This window comes from Eucyclogobius newberryi, unplaced genomic scaffold (genome assembly GCF_026437365.1).
Source record: "Eucyclogobius newberryi isolate DKJ021-1_F unplaced genomic scaffold, fEucNew1.0.hap1 SCAF_16, whole genome shotgun sequence".
Taxonomy (NCBI): Eukaryota; Metazoa; Chordata; class Actinopteri; order Gobiiformes; family Gobiidae; genus Eucyclogobius; species Eucyclogobius newberryi.
The window spans coordinates 11716117-11735940 of NW_027315790.1; the positions used below are offsets into that span (position 1 = coordinate 11716117).

The window sequence follows — 19824 nt, forward strand, 5'->3', positions numbered from 1 at the left end:
TGTGCATATAAACATAGGGATTATAAGAGCAGAAGCCTGCCTCACATCTTTCGAGAGCGCTCCAGACCCCATCCAGACCCCATGTGACAAATTTGCTTAGGACACCTGTGGGTAGACGAGCGGTCTTTGAAGCATCAGTGGATTTAAAACCATAGCCCAGAATGTTTTTTACATGGCATTTTTTTATTTCAATCACTTCCTTTGACCAATCAACTTCATCTGTCTACAAAATTAGTCAATCTTTTAAAGGGACTCACGGCCACTCATTGGCTGGCCACCAACAACGAAGAAACAATGTCCAAGTTCTACACAGACTAAAGCCATTTTCAGCCCCCCCAGGGAATTGGGACCACCTGTTGGTCACATGAACATTGGACATTTTACACAAATCAATCTTCTTTATAGCATATTTTAGCAGAGAGACTTTTCCCTCCGTTCTCCATTGAAGGGAACGGGGTTACAGCAGCAATAAGTCCGTCAGAGCACTTTTCCAAATCCACAACATTAAATGGGAATAATTCATTATTCTCATTCCCAGTCAGTGTCCAGTCAGTGTTTTGGTCTCTGGTGCAAGAGCATTTGCTGAGATACAATGTTGTGAATTATTTTGCTTTGCCCACCCTCTCCAGTTCATCAATGCAGGGCATTGTATATGCCTGACACTGCATTCAAGTTACGCTAGTTGAAATTCAGATGATTCCCAGCTTCAGCATAAGGGTCCTTCCTTCCTTGAGTTTTGGCGACAAATAATAATAATAATAATAATAACTTTTATTTATATAGCGCTTTTCAGTGACCCAAAGACGCTGAACATAATAAAAAAGGGGGGGGTATTTACAGACAGGGGGGACAACACGTACAGAACACATTAATATACAGATAAAATGAACAAGACAGAAGAAGTAGAGAGAAAAAGATGGGGATGTAACAGGGGGTAGAAGTGTAGGCAATGGGGTAGAGGAGGCTAGGGGTAGGGGAGGTCATAGGCTTGGGTGAAGAGGTATGTTTTTAGGCGGGATTTGAATGTTGTGAGTGAGGGAGAGTGGCGGACAGGTTGGGGGAGGGAGTTCCAGAGTCGGGGTGCTGTTCGGGAGAATGCTCTGTCGCCAAAAGTTTTGAGTCGGGATGTTGGTGCAGTCAGGGTGAGAGAGGAGGAGGATCGGAGAGCTCGGGTGGGGCGGTGGGGGATGAGGAGGTCAGACAGGTAGGGGGGGGCAAGGTGGTGAAGAGCTTTGAAGGTGAGGAGGAGTATTTTAAAGTTTATGCGCTGCTTGATGGGGAGCCAGTGGAGAGAGCGGAGAACGGGAGTGATGTGATCACGGGACCGGGTGTGGGTGAGGAGGCGGGCAGCGGAGTTTTGGACCATTTGGAGTCTATGGAGGGAATGGGAGGAGATGCCAGTGAGGAGGGAGTTGCAGTAGTCAAGGCGGGAGGAGATGAAGGCATGGATGAGGGATTCAGCAGCGGGGAGGGTGAGGCAGTGTCGGAATTCGGTTTCCTCTAATTCACTCCTCTGGAATGGCTGCAGATGTGATATATCCACTTTGCTTTGCTCTTCTTCTTCACCTCCTTCTTCAGCTCGAATGAAAAATAGAGCAGGTTTGGCTCTTAGAACACTTACAGCAAGTTAACAAAAAGCACTGTTGTTTCTTTTGCTATTAATGCATAGAGTTCATATGTCCCATGACCCATACGCTTAGTGATCCGATGATAAACAGCACTAATAATATTGCCACATAAAGAGCATTGATAGTGACTTGAGTCTGGTAGCTCTGACCCTAATAGCTTTCTGCCACAGAAGTAAGACAACAGTGGGAGTAATCAGCCTAATTGTTGTAATTGCAGAGTAAGCGGTGAATCCGTGAATACATGCCTCTGCCTCAATATCAACATTATAAGGGAAAGGTTTCTTGTGTGCTTTTACCCAAGTCTTCCTTGGCACAAGACAACGTGACTAATACAGTAAGTATAATACAATATTTATACAATTATAAACTTGCGCATAAAAAAGGGAATAATTAGATGAATAATTTTAATCACTGATGTGTGGATTACTAAAATATTCTTGTTGGTTGAATCTCTTCTTACATGTACTTAAAGGAATAATGAAGTGTGCATGGCCACTCACCCTCGTGCGGAAGCACAAAAAAGCCTCGTTGCTACACGTGCGTTATTATTAGCACGACGCATCGCATCTCTCTTTCCGTAGATTTCCGTCTCTTCTGAGCCAGCTCAAACTGTCTTTCTCTGTCTTAATTTTGTCCTGTACACTGACTGAGGGAACTATATTTTAATAGATCCATGCGCTTAGACACATACCGGCATATCAACCACGCATGCGCATCCAGGCAAACGTGCTGCTCTGCTGGGGACGAGCCGACGAGGCTGCAGCTGTACTGTAGGTGCGTTTTATGATTGACATGTGAATGAACTGCTCGGCTGTCCATGCTACGAGAAAATGAGATTTGGCCAAAATCCTCCATTATTCCTTTAAATATGACTAAAAATTGGTCAAATCAATACATTTTTTAAAATACACAAGTGCTTGTTTGAGTACGGAGGCGTGTGAAGAAATATTTAAAAGGACGTTGTTTATCCATTTAAGTCCAATATGGGATAACCAGTTATTTGCGCCAGATCTGATGCAATAATTTATTTATGGAAAGACAAAAGATTTAGAATGATACAAGATTTTTATCTATCCAAATTTGACACATTAATGTGCTTTCAGGAGTTGCATGATTGGTCTCATAGATACATTAAAAATATTACAAAAACATGGGGGATAGAGGGAAAGTAAAAGAAAGCTCTGAAAGATAAGACAGGTTTAGACTAAAAAAAAAACTTTGTATTGCTAGAAAGATTTGGAGGAGGAGGTTCTGTCTCCCCAGTGGAGTGGCCCAACGCAGTGCAAATGTATCATTGAACATTTAAGTTGAACCTATATGGAAAGTATAGTGCACTTCACTTTCGCAATATTTAGGGCTGAAACATCTACGTGGTCACTATTTGTCAAGTAATGGAAAATCTATGGCTTATTGACTTAAGGACAATCATTTTCCCACATGAGCAATGCTCTGAGCCCTGTCTCATGTGTGTTTGGGGTACAGGGAGTGCAAGTCGGTGTAATCCCTCATTCGCCCAGGATAGAAAAAGATTTAGTTGTAGTCATCTGATGACTGCAACCAAATATTTTTCTATTACAGCGAGTGTAGTCACAAATTCACAATACAGGGCAATTCATTGATGATATTCTTTAGTTTCTTTCGCCCCATTACACTGCTTATTCAGTCCTGGCACAGCTTCCCACACATTTTACAAATAAGTTCTCTACAGATTTGTCATGTGTGCATCTTCACTATGTTAGTGCCTCCGAGGCCACTTAAGACAGTAGTTGCATAATACATTTCTGGCTGTGTTCAAGGTGCCTCATGCTCAGTAGCTTGTTTTAGAAAAACATTTCACATCGACGCTTTTCTGTAACGTCTATAATGGCCTTAATTTTTTAAAAATGTACTGTGTTTGCTACATAGCTTCCTGATCCCTGCTAACCAAAAACACCATCCACAAACCAGAGGAGTGCCACAATGACATCTTAAGAGTCCACACAGAGACAGGGATGCAGAAAGATAATGGGCCGTCTCACATTGAGGGACCTTGAACGAGGCTGTGTCTTGGAGATGAGTTGCAGATAACAACGCAGCATGCTGAGTGTGAGAACAGCATTAAGATGACAGACACGTCCACAGCCCAGTGTCATATAACTCTATATAATCACACTAAGACTATAGAGGAAGAGAAAAGTGTGTGAATGTAGACATGCTTGCTGCAGGGCTCAACTGGCATTAGATTGTGTTTATGGAGCTTTCAAATGTGACGCTATATTGGTGTTATATGGAATACCACCACCTCATATCTTCACCTTCATCCGACATTCAGCATGCAAGCACATAATGCTCTCTTTGCTAGTGGTATGGTCTAATGGAGGCTTACGTGCCCCTCATAATATTTTACATGAATTACAATCATAAAAACAATGCTTGTTGTATGTCTACATTTTTTTTTTTTTTTTAATTCTATTGAGGTTTTGTCCTGATGTGGAGCCTGAATAAGGTGGTTATATGTGATAAAATGTGAATATATATGAGTATATTTCTGTGATGTATTTTATCTGCATAATAGTGATATTTTATCTGCATAATTAGTCTAAGAGTAGAACGGGTGTGTGACAAACTGCATTTGTGAAGGGGTCGTAAAGATGGGCCAAAGGATGTTTACCAGGAGGGGGGGTGACAGCCCAGAGGAGTTTGGGTAATGTTTACCCAAGGCTTGATCTCTAGGAAAAATACCAGCTGTAAAACAAGTGCCTTGATGTGAAGCTGACCAATGAGAAATGTGACCCGCCTATTCCAGAATATCTAATAAAACCAACCAGCATGGGAAAAAAACGGGGTGAGACGCAGGAGGCTCAGCCAGGCTGCTTACAACAGCTTGGCTGACACAGCCCGGCGTTTTCTCCCAAGCTTGCCACACAAATGTCTGATATTTCTGTGTCGTTTCATATTCTAAGTTGAATTGTGTTCTCAATGTGTTGCCAGAGGCATGGATGGCTGCTGAGCAGTGGAGAATCTACAATTATCTCCAATTTATGTGAAAAAAACATCAAGAGGGACTTCGCCTGGGGCACGTGCACTAATGTACTCAGTGAACGCCCAAAAAGGTCCTGATGCAGCTAGACAGCGGAGGAGTCTCTGGGTCTGGGGTGTGATGAAGTGGTCAATAAGAGAGGGTACGTGTTAGTTTGAACATTTTAATAGCTCATCTTCTTCTGAGAGCATATTGTTTAAAAGTTCATTTCAGTGCAGAAAGCTACAACACATCAACTTTACTGTCTCTTGAAGTAAACTTTGACAATAAATTAGCCACTATAGAATAAAACCGATTACAGTAACAGTATCAACTGTAAGACTAGCATCATGATAGGGCAGAGTCTGTGCTGTAGGGTTAAATGTTGGGGTGTCACGATTCTCAGAGTCACAATCACAATATTTTGATGATGTCATGCATATCAATGAAGTTGCATTGCTACCTGGATTTCTGTTTGATTTCTATATCAATACTGGCCAAAATTGGCCAATTTTGCCCAAGACAATAGAGGGCAGCCCTGAGCTTCTAAACACCCACTCTGCCCAAGTATAAATTGCAACTTTAAATGGTTATATTTGTAAGAAGTGACAAGTGGTATATATTGAAACAGGATGTTTAATATCTAGAAATCTGTGTCTTATTTTATGACTTGCCAAAGCAGAGAAAATGTAAATTTTTTAATTTTGAGAAATACCAAGGTCAATAGCAATAAATTGATGTCATCAGTATCGGGATATATCGTATTGGCAGATCAGAGACAATGCACACAAGGTGACATCGAGTGGTAGTGCAGAATCCAGTGTCTGTAATTAGAACAACTTCTGGGAAGCCGCTTCTTTTTTCCTTTTATATCCTCAGGCTAATGCCACCAGGCATCTGGCACATGCTCCCACTTTTTGGAAGCTCTTCATTAACAGTTGCCTGAGGGCTGTAGTTGTAGTGGGAAAGTATTCGCCAGAGCAGTCGACCAATCAGTGTGAGCAGATTGGACACAGCCTGTAATAGCCAAACTGAGGCGGTCCAGGTTGGTCTCTGTGACAGAGCTGGATTTCAGTCGATACCTCTGGAATGTGTTGCCTAAATCAGAAATGTGTGATCAATGCTCCACCAAGTCCTACCTGCAGCCTGTGGCCCAAGAAGATATGTTCTGCCTGAGCTTTATAGCTACTACTTCTGAATGCAATTACTTGAAAACTTGTTTGTATTGTGGATGATGTATTTTTGAAGAACTAGTAAATCTGTTGGATATTTTAGTGCCAAATGCACCAATGCATAAAAGATGACGATTATTTTCTACATTTGTTGGTTTTGAAGTAGTGTTTGTATTTTCCTTCTCTTCATATCCAACATGGGGTGTTTGCTCAATGTGCCCATGCTTTATTTACTATGGCTCTCACTAACAAATTAATTTAAAATGCGAAGGTAAAAAGTCACATCGATATGTGATTTGATCAGACAGACTCTCACACACGGAGGATCAATGTAATCTCCAGAGCAGCGTTTCCCAACCAGAGGTACACAAGTACTTAACAGGAAGATTGGATTGGATGCATCCTTAAAAATGTTTTGGTTTATTTTGGACATCAATATCATTGAAACAAGATTACTGCTCTAGAATACGGGTGAAGACATGTTCAGTGTCTGCCAACTTAAAAGATTGTAATTTGTAAAAGCATACTGGCTCCAGGGAGTTGTGCCTGCCCACTCACAACATGAATGGTCCGTGAGTGGGCTTCCCTGCACAGCTTATCTACAATCTATTTCTATTTCCATGTCATGTGCCAAAAGTGTCATTTTATGACCGTTATAAATGAAGGTCCGTATTTTTTGTTGTTGTATATTAGTTGCCAGCTCAGATTTAACTATCTTCTTGTTTCAGTTTATTTTTTATAGTGATTATTTAAAGTTATGTTACAACTACTAGAGAGAGAGAGAATAATGGTCTCTACAGTTCAGCATCTGCTCATTAATCATTCATAGACAGCCCAGTGGCAGCAACAGGCAGCACAGTGAGATTTCAGGTTATGGAATCAAATCTCCATTTATAAATAGAATCGCTATAGAGATCCATTGCTTTAGCGGATTTCACAGGATGCAAGGTGCTGCTGTCCAACTGAATGTCAATCAACATATCTGCTGACGTGAGCAGTTGTCCTTGTCCTGATTTTTCTAAACCAGACTATATCATATTCCAGATAAAGGTATTTATATATATGATATACAATATAGAATAATTACACATGTTACAGCTACTGGTACTTTTATTTGCATAACATAAAGCGGAATGAAAAGATTAATTTAATCATGAGTCTGATCCGACCTGTAATTTGGCCTGTATCATCCCCATGGAAACAAGCAGTTGGCGGACTATCCACCAGAAAAGTTAGGGTACTTAGTGCACCTTTAATACTTGAGCTTCTGTGTTTTGGTATTGTGTCTGTAGCTGATATGAAAAAGTTACTTTTTTACTGTAGTAGTTCTGATATCAAAGAGTGACAATGATTTACTATAAAACTTTGATGAAGTTGGTTTTGTTGCATGAACTTTTACCTTAGATTAGAAAAACCCACTTGGCTGTTTAAGTGGGCATAATCCTCTTGTCTCTCCTTACATATCCTTGCCTGTCAATATGCACTCTCCAACTGACCTGGATCAATACCAAATACTTTCTTTGATGCTGTTGGTTGTAGAAATGCCTCAGTGCATCCCTCAAGGACGATGGGTGACAGTGGCCCTAGTGAAGGATAGGTCCATAAACCTATGTCATGTCCTGGTCCATGCACATCTCTGAGAGCTGACAGCTATTGATCTGCCTTCATGTCCCGTTTGACAGAACAACACAGGGTGATTTCTGTTTCTAGAGAGCAACAGGTTACATTACATTTTTATTCATTACTTTTGACTCCTGGCTCTTATTTTCACACGCCAAGGTCTTAGCCCAATGAGCCCCGAACTAGAATTAAAGACAAAGGCAGCCAATCAAAGCCCAATCCATTTTTGTGCCATTCATCGCAATTGAGGTTGTACGAAAGAAAATAGTTGCACTTGGATACGATTTACGTCCATCTTTGAATCATCTAGTTCTAGTTTTATATGACTTAACTAATTCATATTATTGTCTCGCCTACAAACTGACCCAAACAGATCATCTAACATTCTAATTAAATTAATAACAACAACTATTGTATTCAAATGTATTTAACCAGATAAAACCCATTGAGATCTAAGGGAAAAGATAGCATACAAATCATAAAAACATTCCCACGTTAAAAAGAGTCATTTAACAAAACGTGTAAAGTAACATCATAGTCTGAATGACAAGAGAAAACAGTAAGCTTTACGTCTTAATTAATGTTTTGTGTATCCTTACATGTCCTTGGTGGCACCTCCTTCTCTTGTGCCCTATCTCCTCATGTTTATTTCCTTCTTCATGTGCACATCTTGTCTCCACACTTGTCAGGGTGATGCAGTTTTACAGATGGAGGTGCAGGCTAAGCTCCAGCTCTTGCAGAGGAGCGTTGCATGATTCTGTGAGATGTCTGTGCTCGCTGGTTTGAAATACCTGAGCTCTCGGGATGAAAGCCTCTGCATTCATTCTGCTGCACTGCACCTATAACTGCCCTGGCCCTTGTCAAATCGAATATGCAAAAAGTAGTTCTGGAAAATAGCTCTGTGCAAATAAATAAATAAATCACGCAAAATGTATAGTTTTGGAGTTGCCTCTGATATGGTCATAAATTTAGCCCACAAAATATGTTTCACTGGAGAGAAATGTCAATCCAGTGTTGTAAAAGTGCTAGTCCAAAAGAGCTCTAATAGATTTCATCAGCTCTTCTTCATATCTGTAATAAAGCGGGATTCTCAACTTTATTCTCGTAGATTAGTAATGTAAACTGTAAGAGCAGAACTTTGTGACAAATCAGACCACTGCACTCTGTCTGCCTCTATTAATAATTAATTATACATTCCATTCCTGTCATCAAGTTACATGTCATGTAGTTAAGTAACTCTACAATTCTGGATTCTTTGGCTTCACTAACTTCTTTTATCTGGTTTTAACCTCCCATAAGAAACACTAGTCTCATTCTGTTTCTTCAACTTGATATTGTAAGAAAAAATCATTTTTAAGTCTATGTTGAACAGATTTATATTTTTACATTTACGTTTAATTTCTTGTATCATATTTTCCCTTTCAAAAACAATTGTTGTACATTTATTGGCAGTTGTTTGCATCACTTCATGCGTTACTTGTGCTGTCTGAAAATGTATCAGACCACTTACTTTAAGTATTTTAAATTGGTCTGAATTTGACATTGTGTATTGTTTTTATTGCTCTTTTCTGGCAAGATAACTAATGTTGTATTACAGTTTTTACCACAAGTCAACACAGTATATCAAAAAAGACAATACCAGAGTGCAACAGAGGGTATACTTTGTGATAAGATAAAATAAGATAGATAGATTTAAATACATACTTTTTGTGGTTTGAACATCCGGTACCCCATCTTTAATGAAATCTGGATGTGTCCTTGTGGGGTCTGCCTCTCTCCAGCTGGGTGCTCCCAACGGCGCTCCAAATGCCTCTCCTGAATATTGAATAAGGACCACCTCTTTGCTTCCTGATCAACAGCTCCACTATTACCTTGCCATAACTCCACGCAGGGTCCCGAGGCTGAGTGCGATAGATGGGCACTTTATAGGCATGGGTGGGATGGCCGTTTGAAGTTGTTCAGAACGATCCCTTGTGGTTCGTAAGCCTGTCTTTTCATTACGTTGCACTGGCGGCCTCAAAGCACCTCACTATAGGGTAATATTAGGAGAATTCCAAGAAATGTTTGACAATCATTCATCAAAAATCCCATCCTGTTGATGTCGCAGATACCACCGCTTTATCGTTACTTTGGGAATGATCTTTCAGCAGCAGAAGATACAATAATTGCCTTCTTAAACACTGTCACTTTAAGCATAATTTAATCACTCACTGCACTGTTCATTTCCTGCACTACATATGTACATTCAACTGTACATTTTCTATACATAGTAAGCCTTTTTATTTTTATCCTATAGCAGATTGTAATTGTTTTTCTTTTTGACTTACGTATATAGGTTGCTTTATCATTGTTCATCGTTTTATGTTGCACCGAATCACAAAGACAAGTTCCTATGACAATGGCAATAAACCTTTTCTGATTCTGATTCTGATTTTGATTCTGATTCTGATTCTGATGAGTCTGATTGGTTGCAATGTTAGGTTGTGTCTTTTAATTATAGTTATTATAGTTAATATTGTTATTATAAATTATATATTATATATTTATTTATTGGGAAGACATTTCACCAGCACATTCAAATCTGACATAATTTAATAATCCCAACATTTAAAGGTATAAATCTGCCCTTAATTGGCCATTGATCAGAATAATTGTCCTTCCAAACTACGGCTTTGAGCTTCCTCTAATGATGAGTTTGTTATGAACTGTGGCAGACTTTATAAATAATTATCACATGGTTTCCAAAGACAGCGGAAGGGGAAGAGGCAATTAGACTAAAATAAAAACTTAACTGGGAACCGGGTCATCTTCAAAACCATGTTGCTGTAGCAACTGAGTAAATCCCAACTGTCCTTTTCCCTCAAATCTCAGTCAACAAACTGCATCAGCTTTAGCTGCCACACATGAAATACAGACTTGTGTTTATTTATCTGGCATCTTCGTAGCCACTTCATTATTCAAAGGCCAAGCAGACATTTGCGCCTAGAACCAATCAATGCCATTAGATCTGTCACAGCAATTAGCTGCTCCTTTGCATCCTTATTTTTCTACAAACTGCTGCGCCTTTTGTAATGTTGGCCAGGCTAGAGTTACTTTTAATTTATGGACTATTGATCCCAAATCCCTGACAAATCGTGCACATAATAGGATGTAAATAAGACCACATTTTGCAAAGTGTGTTGTTGTTGAAGGGCTGACTGGGCTCTTCAACATTATGTTGGTACGTTCATTTTGCTGTTCCAACTTTGTCACTGTGCTCAGTTCCTTCCAATAGAAAACATGTAATGTACCGGGAGACAGGTTGTCCAACTGAGAGTTGAAGGTTAGAATCCTATGTCCCAATTGCTGTTGTAGTTTCCATGAGAGCGACACCTTCATTGACATTGTAAATGTGTATAATGTATTTGAGGGCCACATCCTTTTTCTGTACAGAACTGTCCATAACTGGAACAGTAACTCAATAATCCCCAGACTTTGACCAGAGCAAGAGAGCAAGTTGGTGATTTGCAAAGGTTAAGCTTGTTTTTAGAGTGTTACCTGGCAGCAGATTTGAACACTTCTTACTGCTGTTTGCCAGTGAGAATGAAGCTGTGCCTAAACCTGACCCATGTGTGTTTCACATGTGTGCAGGCCTCTCCTCCCTCCTATTTGGGTCGACCCTTTTTAAAACCCTCTTACATAAACCTCTACCCTCAGATGTGTGATATCACACACTATTCTTTATGTGTGTGTGTGTGTGTGTGTATGTGTGTGTGTGTGTGTGGGCGTTTGTGTGTGTGTGTGTGTGTGTGTGTGTGTGGGCGTTTGTGTGTGTGTGTGTGTGTGTTTGTGTGTGTATGTGTGTGTGTGGATGTTTGTTTGTGTGTGTGTTTGTGTGTGTGTATGTGTGTGTGTGTGTGTGTGGATGTTTGTTTGTGTGTGTGTGTATGTGTGTGTGTGTGTGTGTTTGTGTGTGTGTATGTGTGTGTGTGTGTGTGTGTGTGGGCGTTTGTGTGTGTATGTGTGTGTGTGTGTGTGTGTGTGTGTGTGTATGTGTGTGTGTGTGTGTGTGTGGGCGTTTGTGTGTGTGTGTGTGTGTGTGTGTATGTGTGTGTGTGTGTGTGTGTGTGGGCGTTTGTGTGTGTGTGTGTGTGTGTGTGTGTGTGTAGGTCAGCTCTGTTCATGAATTAACTTTCGATTCTTTCACTTGCCCGGATTGTTTCAGAATACACCACTCAGGGATTTTATCCAATTCATCTTTTGTAGATTTTATTTTGTTTATCACTACCATTCTTATAAATGCCATGTTTTGCCATGTCTTGTGTCTAATCTTGGGGTATGACATAAATGACAAACACAAGTAAATTAAAGCAGTTCATTTTCACTTGTTTAGAATGAAAAGCTGAAATTACCATGGATACCACTGATTTACTCTAGTACTTACTACTTATTTATTACATTTTGTTGGTCCATGGGTGTAATTAGACCGGGCTGTGTAGCATTAAATGGGGATGAGAGAAGGGAGGACATTCAGCAAATTGTTAGAGCCAGGAATCACAATGCTGAGGCCGGCCGCATAGAGCATGGCATGTGTGCTGCCACTTTCACCACTGAGCCACCAGTCACACAGATGCAACTGATTTTCGTAAATATAATTTAATCCTGTTGGAGCAAAAGATCTAATGTCCGTCTTATGTGGCTTCACATCCCCTGATCTTTAAGGTTCACTGCTGCAGCAAATTTCTATTGCACAAGACTAAAGAAATAGAAAATTGATTACTTGATGCTCTCTTGACATTTATACTGGACTCTTTTGACTTATATACAATAGCCGCTCAGAGTTAAGCCTGGTTCAAGCATCAAGCAGTGCACTATTGTTAAATGTGAGATGTAATCTGAGAATAATACATGCCTAATAGTAGCCTGTGTTTTCATGTTTTATCACCAACCTTTAGCTGACCTTATGAAGCAGTAATAACAAAAGGTCGCGGCTGGCGTATGCTCATGACACTGTGAAATCAACCAATTATGTTATTTTCCCTCTAGCACTTCTCCAAACGGACAGCCGGGTGCAAAACTCTGCAGCCTTTAATTTGAGTGAAAGTGCACGTCCCAGCTATTGTCGGTGTAATCCCTCATTCGTCCAGGCGTGTTCCATAGTCCCAGCTATTGTGTTTTTTTTTGTCCATTTTGACCACAGAACATATCCTCAGGCCAGCCGTGAGGGGACTTTGATCATGGTGCTCTGTATTTAGTCGATAGCAATATGAGATATCAAACTAGGGATGGTATGCTGATATCGGGATCGGTCTGATTTTGAAAATGTTGCCGATATTTGGCATTGATATTTTTTCTGCACTGCCCCAGTTTGTGAGTGCTCATGTGTCATTCAGAGTTTGTCCCCAGAGCATTACATTTGGCTTTTTGAACAGACTCATGAGTAGAAATAGAAATGGGCTAATTAGGCTATGTATATACTTTTTGTCTACCTATTCTGCACCTTTGGTGTCTTGCTTGGGATTGTAATTTCCTGGTGCTGATCACTATCACGAATTACAAGTTCTGCTTAATCTCTGCAAGTGTGTAATTAACCCTGCTCCGATTCATATCACTTATTAAATTAGCACAGATAGAACGCTGTGCTTTATTATCCCCCTCTACGCTGTTAGCCTAAACGTTTGCGCCATTCAGACCTTAGGCCCAAAGAGTAAAAGTGTCATCATAAATACCAAACGATCAAGACGTCTGCACTGTTAAATACAGTTTTATATCAAGTGACAATTTTATGATTAAAACTAAATCACACATATTTTGTCACTGGATAGAAACCTGTGACCTAATGTGTAACTGAACAGAGACAAGGACAAATCCTTATTAGCACCAAAATAACAAAAGTGAAAATTAGGTGAAAATTCAGCCATTGTGTAAACACTGGGGAGAACAATTATACTGCCATGTCTTAACACATGTTTGCTTTTGGTGTTCATTCCTCATTAGGTATATCATAATTAAACACAATTTGTACATGTTTCCTCTTGGTTCATTCTAACCCTGGTTTGGTTGGTAACTGTATTAGTTCAATGATGCTTTACATATTAACCTGTATGTTTTAAAATGGTGGTGATTGTCATGTACACAGATTATTTTTGTCTGATTACATTTGTTCAACTGCCCTGCTTCTATCTGTGGTGATGTCGTTTAAAAAGAGTCTGGTTTAATTGTATTCACCTTTTTCCCTGCAGCTCTCTTTTGCGGCCACAACCCCCGTGCTGGCGGACAAGAAGAAATATCCCAACTTCTTCCGCACAGTGCCATCCGACAACGCGGTGAACCCAGCTGTGGTCAAGTTCCTCAACTTCTACAACTGGAGTCGAGTTGGGACACTTACTCAGGACGTACAGCGCTTCTCTGAGGTCAGTCATCTCTCCAATGAACACTAACCTATTCAAAAAGAACATTTGATTGTACTTTGTCGTATGAAATATTAATGGCGCACAATTTTAATTAAAATGCAAATAATTTGTTAATATGTAAAAGCTCTGTTCAGACACATTGAAATAGAGAATGTGAGAATAGTATTGTACACACTAATGTTGAGGCTGTTGGGGTTTGGAGGTGTGAAAGAAGTCTGTGAAAACCCAAATCCCGTTATCTCTCTCCTCCTGCACCAAGGGGCTTAGGACGCTAGGAAGAAGGACGTCCCGATTCAATCAACCTGCTCCAGATTGGCCTCTAATCCTGATTCACAATATGCAAACATCACTGCCACACTTCAGGATCAGTCCATTTCTATCAGCCTCAGCTTTTCTTCTAATCATTAAGCTACAGAATTTGGATCAACTTTGTATTTTAACAAGGCTCTAACATGTAACCTATATCCCATATCCCACATGTATGCGCCAAAAAGTATAGTAAAGTAAAGTAAAATGTACTGTTTCTGTAGCTTTGTTAATAGCCACACACTTTTACATGAGCATTTAGTGTCGTCACACAGCACATCTGTATCAATGACTTTCACTCTCTCTGCCTCGTTCGCTGTGTCCCACAGGGGGAATGGAAGGTGAATGTTATGTATGGCTTGTTCAGTCTGGATTCACACACTCTCACATACCGTAATGTCCCCTGGGAGCCAAACCTGTAAGCCAAAGCTTGTTACCGCTATTTTTGGACTTTTCAGACACATATACACAAACTGTCACAGAGCACAAGAGGAGAATGGTGGTCAGTAGTTGGAGCTCCTGTACATCAGGGACGGGTGTTTTCAGGGTTTGCTTGGTGCCGCATACACACACATGCAGTGCAATCATCATTACTGAGATTGAACCAGACTAAAGCGGGCTCAACAGGAGCAGGCCGCCATTATCAGTCAGTCAGGTGACACACGACTCACGGCAGGATTAGGCCTCAATCTTCTGATCACAACACAAACGCTGACAGGTGGTGGACAAAAATCACTGGGTCACATGGGTCTGAACAAATCTTCTATTGAATGTTTTGTTTTATCAGTAAAAAGGTGATCAGAGGTGAGAAAAGTACCAAAACATAGTACTCAAGTAAGCGTGCAATTACTTCAAAAGCGTGGTTGCTGTGATTGTCCAAGAAATTCATTTTACTCACGTAAGAGTAAAAAAGTAAAACTACAGCTCAATAAGATGAACTCTGTGTGATAAAATGTAAATATATGATTATATTTGTGTGTTAAATGTTATCTGCATCATTAGCCTGAGGGGAGGAAACGGCATGTATTTCTAATGACATGTGTGAAGATGTTGTAAAAGCAGCTGTGAGGAATGTTTCTCCCTTGTCCCCAGGGACGAGAATGGCTAAACATTCACCAAGGCTCTTATCTCTAAAGACAATACCAGAGACAGTCGTAAAAGTAAAATGCTTGATGTGGAGCTGACCAATGAGAAATGTGACCCGCCTTTTATGTGTGAAATTCTAATAAAATGACTTGTAAAAGGGAGGAACGCAAAGAGTGAATTTGGAAAGTCGTTCAGGTTGCTTACAACAGCTTGACTCGGCTAAGCCTTCCTCTTCCTTGCAAGCCACACAAAAGTCTGACGTTTCTGTATCGTTTCATATTCTAAGTTGAATTGTGTTCTCTGTGTGTTAAGGAATAGCATTGGTGTATGTCTCATTGGGCTCTGTGGGCACAATATCTGATACATAATTTTAAGTTAGTTTGATTGGACAAAACCTTGAATGTGTGAAGAAACACAGATGTTCAAATAATTGAATAACTGTCGACAAAAAGTTTTAGTCACTATCGACTTACTCAAAGTGAAAAGGTACTGTTAATTCAACAGTAAAACTCAAGTAGGAGTAAAATAATGCTGATCAAAAATATAAAAATGAAGTCACAGTACAAATGTCCATTAATGTACCCTAACCCTTTGCCCTGATATCACCACAAGCGATATGTTTGTAAGGGATATTTAGTCATCAGTAATTATCATTGTGTCAAACATACATGCTTGACTTGAGTCCTTCTGACATGTTGCTGCTATTACACACTGTCGTTATGTAATAATGTGGGGATTATAGCTGATCTACATCTGCTGCTGGGGATTCCCTCGCTGACCCACGGGAGACTGTGCTACAGTGTAAAAGCTTACGCTGTACGCTCCATCTTACTCCTATGTTATTTTGACACGCCATGTTTTAGAAGTGTTTGGAAGTAACTAGTTGCGTCGAATTTTCAGCTCTGCTTCTTGTTTGCGCTGTAACACGGGTGCACTGTGGTCCAGCACTCATCACATGCAGTACAGCGCTCTGGCATGTCACTGAGCCGACGGTTCCTCAAGAGCAAAACCTGTTTGTATTGATCCACTGCGTCTGCCCTGTTGTTTCCGCCTCACAGTGGGTTGAGTGTTGTACAAAAATGATGTTTCCAGCGTTTTAGTGCTTCCCTGAGGCGAGCGGTAAAGTTACACATGATGACAGGCAAACGTTTAGTGATGGTGGGATGAAATTGAGCTAGTCAGGTATGGATTCATAAAAGCGGGAAACATTCAATTACACAAAGAGGTCTCATATTGTTATCTGTAGTAATTGTGCCTTTGTGATAGTACTACTACTATATTCTAACTCCAGAAATCCCACATCTATATACTGTAGTTTTGTATCAAATGTATCAGTGGATGAGGATTGGCTTGCCCAATTGTGATCAAAATTGGTTAGAAGTATGAGTAATATTTAAATAATAATAATACAAATTCAATAGATTCCTTAAACACTGACAGAAACATTAATCAAATAGGCTGCTGTAGATTGTGGACAACAGTATTAATACTTTAGATTTTGAGAACTTCAACCCTCTTTGTTGTGGTTTGACTTAATTTCCCTGAATGCTGAAGTTGGTGTAGCTGTTTTATGGGAAAGACTTTCACCCTGTCAACTTCTTAACTATTTATTGGAGGTTTTATCCCATTATGCCTCTGAACGGGGCTCATTATGCAGAAACTTGGCAGGGAATCTGGAGGAACATTTGGCCTAAAACAGAAGGATAATATTTACACATAAAATAAGGCTACTGTTATGCTCCTGTCCCGTAGAGTTCTCTGTGTCTCGGCCAGTGGCTTGATCATCACTACAACACACCTGCATTCCTCCTTTTCATGACAAGCGAAAATGTCCGGCATAAAATAGCTTTTCGGAAACCATGAGAAGCCCGAGGAATAAATGGTGTTTGTGTGAGGAGGAGGCAGTATGATAAACCACCTCCAGCCTACATCACTGTGGGATACCTGCACCATTCTCTTCCTCTGCTGATCCCATTACCCACCATTCCGGCGAATCAATACATCAAGCAGACGCGCACCTGCTGCAAGATAGAGTTACACCGCTCTCCTCTCCGAAGCCTCCACACACCCTTTGCAGCCGCTCCGATGGTTCTCTGCATGCCCATACGTGCCAGAATAACCGTCCTCCGCAGCATCATGACACGCAATGTGAACCGTGGCAACCGTGTTGGGTTCTTGTTGTCGAGTCTTGTCTAGTTAGCGATATAGTTATGTGTGTATTTGAGATAGAGAATGGAAATCTACTTTGTAATAATGTAGAAAAAGCTTCAGTTGTAAGTCATCTGGACTCGATTAGAAAAAATTTGACGTTTCGACTCTTATCCAAGAGTCATTGTCAATAGAGAATTTAGGTCGAGAACTCAGATATTTATACTATTCTGTGGTAAGTCCAGCCCATTGGGCGAAGCCTTCCTGAAGTGGAACGAGTTTGTTGTTTGTTTCAACCGAAACTTACCCTATTGTATCTACCGAGTTAGCCTATTCAGCCCTTTAATGGGCTATTAGTATCCCCTTTGTCTTTGTGAGACCCTGGCTCACCCACCCTGAGTACCTGATTAGCATGTAAATGTCCTGGTCCTCTACCTCTTCAGGGGTTCAAGATCCCATTGTAGACTACAGGCAGGTTGAATCTTAACCCTCCATTTCTGTTTAAAGAAGGTCTTTCTTTTTTTAACAAAAATAGCTTCCTTAACTCCTCTTTCAAACCATCTTTTCTCCCTGCTTAAAATCTTCACCTCACCGTCTTCAAACGAGTGATTAGAGGCTTCAAGATGAAGATGTATGGCGCTCTGTGGTCCTGAACTAGTATTTCTTCTGTGCTGATAGAGCCTCTTGTGAAGAGGCTGTTTAGTCTCACCTATGTAGCCTGAATCACGATAGTAATTGCACATGAATATGACAGTATTGCGAGTGTTCAGGACTAAAAGTGTTTGTTATAAAGTCTGACAGCAGCAGGAAGGAAAGACCTGCGAAACCTTTCCTTCACACAGCGAAGGTGGATCATTTCTCACTGAAGCTGCTCTCCAGAGCGGACAGAGTGTCCTTCAGGGGGTGACACTCATGGTCCAGCATAGATGTGAATCTAGCCAGGACCCTTCTGCACCGAGTCCAGAGCACAGCCCAGGCGGAGCTGGACTTCTTGATGACTTTGTCCAGCTTCCTCCTCTCCCTCTCTGTGATGCTGCTGCTCCAGGAGGCCACACCGCACAGGAGGGCTGATGCCACCACAGAGTCGTAGAAGGTCTTCAGGAGTGGCCCTGTCACTCCAAAAGACCTGAGTCTCCTCAGGAGGTAGAGCCGACTCTGGCTCTTCCTGTACAGTGCGTCTGTGTTGTGAGTCCTGTCCAGTTTGTGGTTCAGATGAACACCCAGGTACTTGTATGAGTCCACTCTCTCAATGTCTCTTCCCTGGATGTTCACTGGTAAGGGGGCAGTAGGGTGGCGTCTACGGAAGTCCACCATCATCTCCTTGGTCTTCCCCGCGTTGATGAGGAGGTGGTTCCGCTGAGACCAGTCCACAAAGTCCTGCGCCAGTCCTCTGTCCTCCGCATCATCGTCGTCCGTGATGAGTCCGATGATGGCAGAGTCATCAGAGAACTTCTGCAGGACACAGCTGTCCGTGTCGTGTCTGAAGTCTACAGTGTAAAGGGTGAAGAGAAAGGGCGCAAGGACAGTGCCCTGGGGCGCCCCCACACTGCAGGTCCGAGTGTCAGACACACAGTCCCGTGCTCTCACAAACTGGGGCCGGTCTGTGAGGTAGTCCAGGATCCACTCTGCTAGGTCATACTCCACACCAGCAGTCTCCAGCTTGTCCCTCAGGAGCAGCGGCTGGATGGTGTTGAAGGCGCTGGAGAGATCGAAGAACAGGATCCTCACAGAGCTGCCAGGCTTTTCCAGGTGAGAGAGAGAGCGGTGCAGCAGGGAGATGACGGCGTCCTCCACTCCGATGCCAGGCCGGTATGCAAACTGCAGTGGGTCCATGGCTGAGCCCACGGTGGAGCGGAGGTGGTCCAGGACCAGCCGCTCCAGTGTCTTCATCAGGTGGGACGTGAGAGCCTGAAGCTGTTGAGGTCTTTGGCACGCGGTGTCTTGGGCACAAGTACCAGACAGGAGGTCATCCAGACCTGTGGTACCACCCTCAGCTTCAGGCTCATGTTGAAGACATGCTCCATAACTCCACACAGTTCATCTGCACAGGACTTAAGGAGCCTGGGGCTGATGCCGTCAGGTCTCGCTGCCTTCCTCACTTTAATCCTCTTCAGCTCACTCCTCACCTGTGCTGCTGTGACAGTCAGTGGTTGGCAGGGGGACCGTGTGCTGGGGGGATGGTTGAGTCCAGGCGAAGTGGGGAGCTGATGGTCCGGGGCGGAGAAGTGAAGAGGAACGGATGCAGGGCATTGTCCAGCTGTGGAAGAGGGAGCATGCAGCTGTGCAGGGGGAGGGGCGGGTGACCAATCAAATCTCAAGAAGTGAGCATTTAAATCATTCACCCACTGCAGATCCCCCTCTGTCTGGGCAGGGGGGATTTTGAAGCCAGAGATGGTTTTCAGGCTTCTCCACACTCCCTGAATGTTCTTCTGATGCAGCTGCTCCTCCATCCTCCTCTTGTAGCCGGCTTCTGC

At 41.8% G+C, this 19824-nt stretch overlaps 1 protein-coding gene across 2 annotated transcripts in view; it reads left to right on the forward strand.

Moving 5' to 3' along the window:
• Positions 1-19824, forward strand: part of gabbr2 (gamma-aminobutyric acid (GABA) B receptor, 2) — a 120945-nt gene that overhangs the window by 43861 nt on the left and 57260 nt on the right. For both annotated transcript variants that reach the window (XM_072447560.1, XM_072447559.1), the window contains exon 3: positions 13640-13810. In XM_072447560.1, the coding sequence (XP_072303661.1) occupies positions 13640-13810 (171 nt within the window). The remainder of the gene's footprint in view (positions 1-13639; positions 13811-19824) is intronic.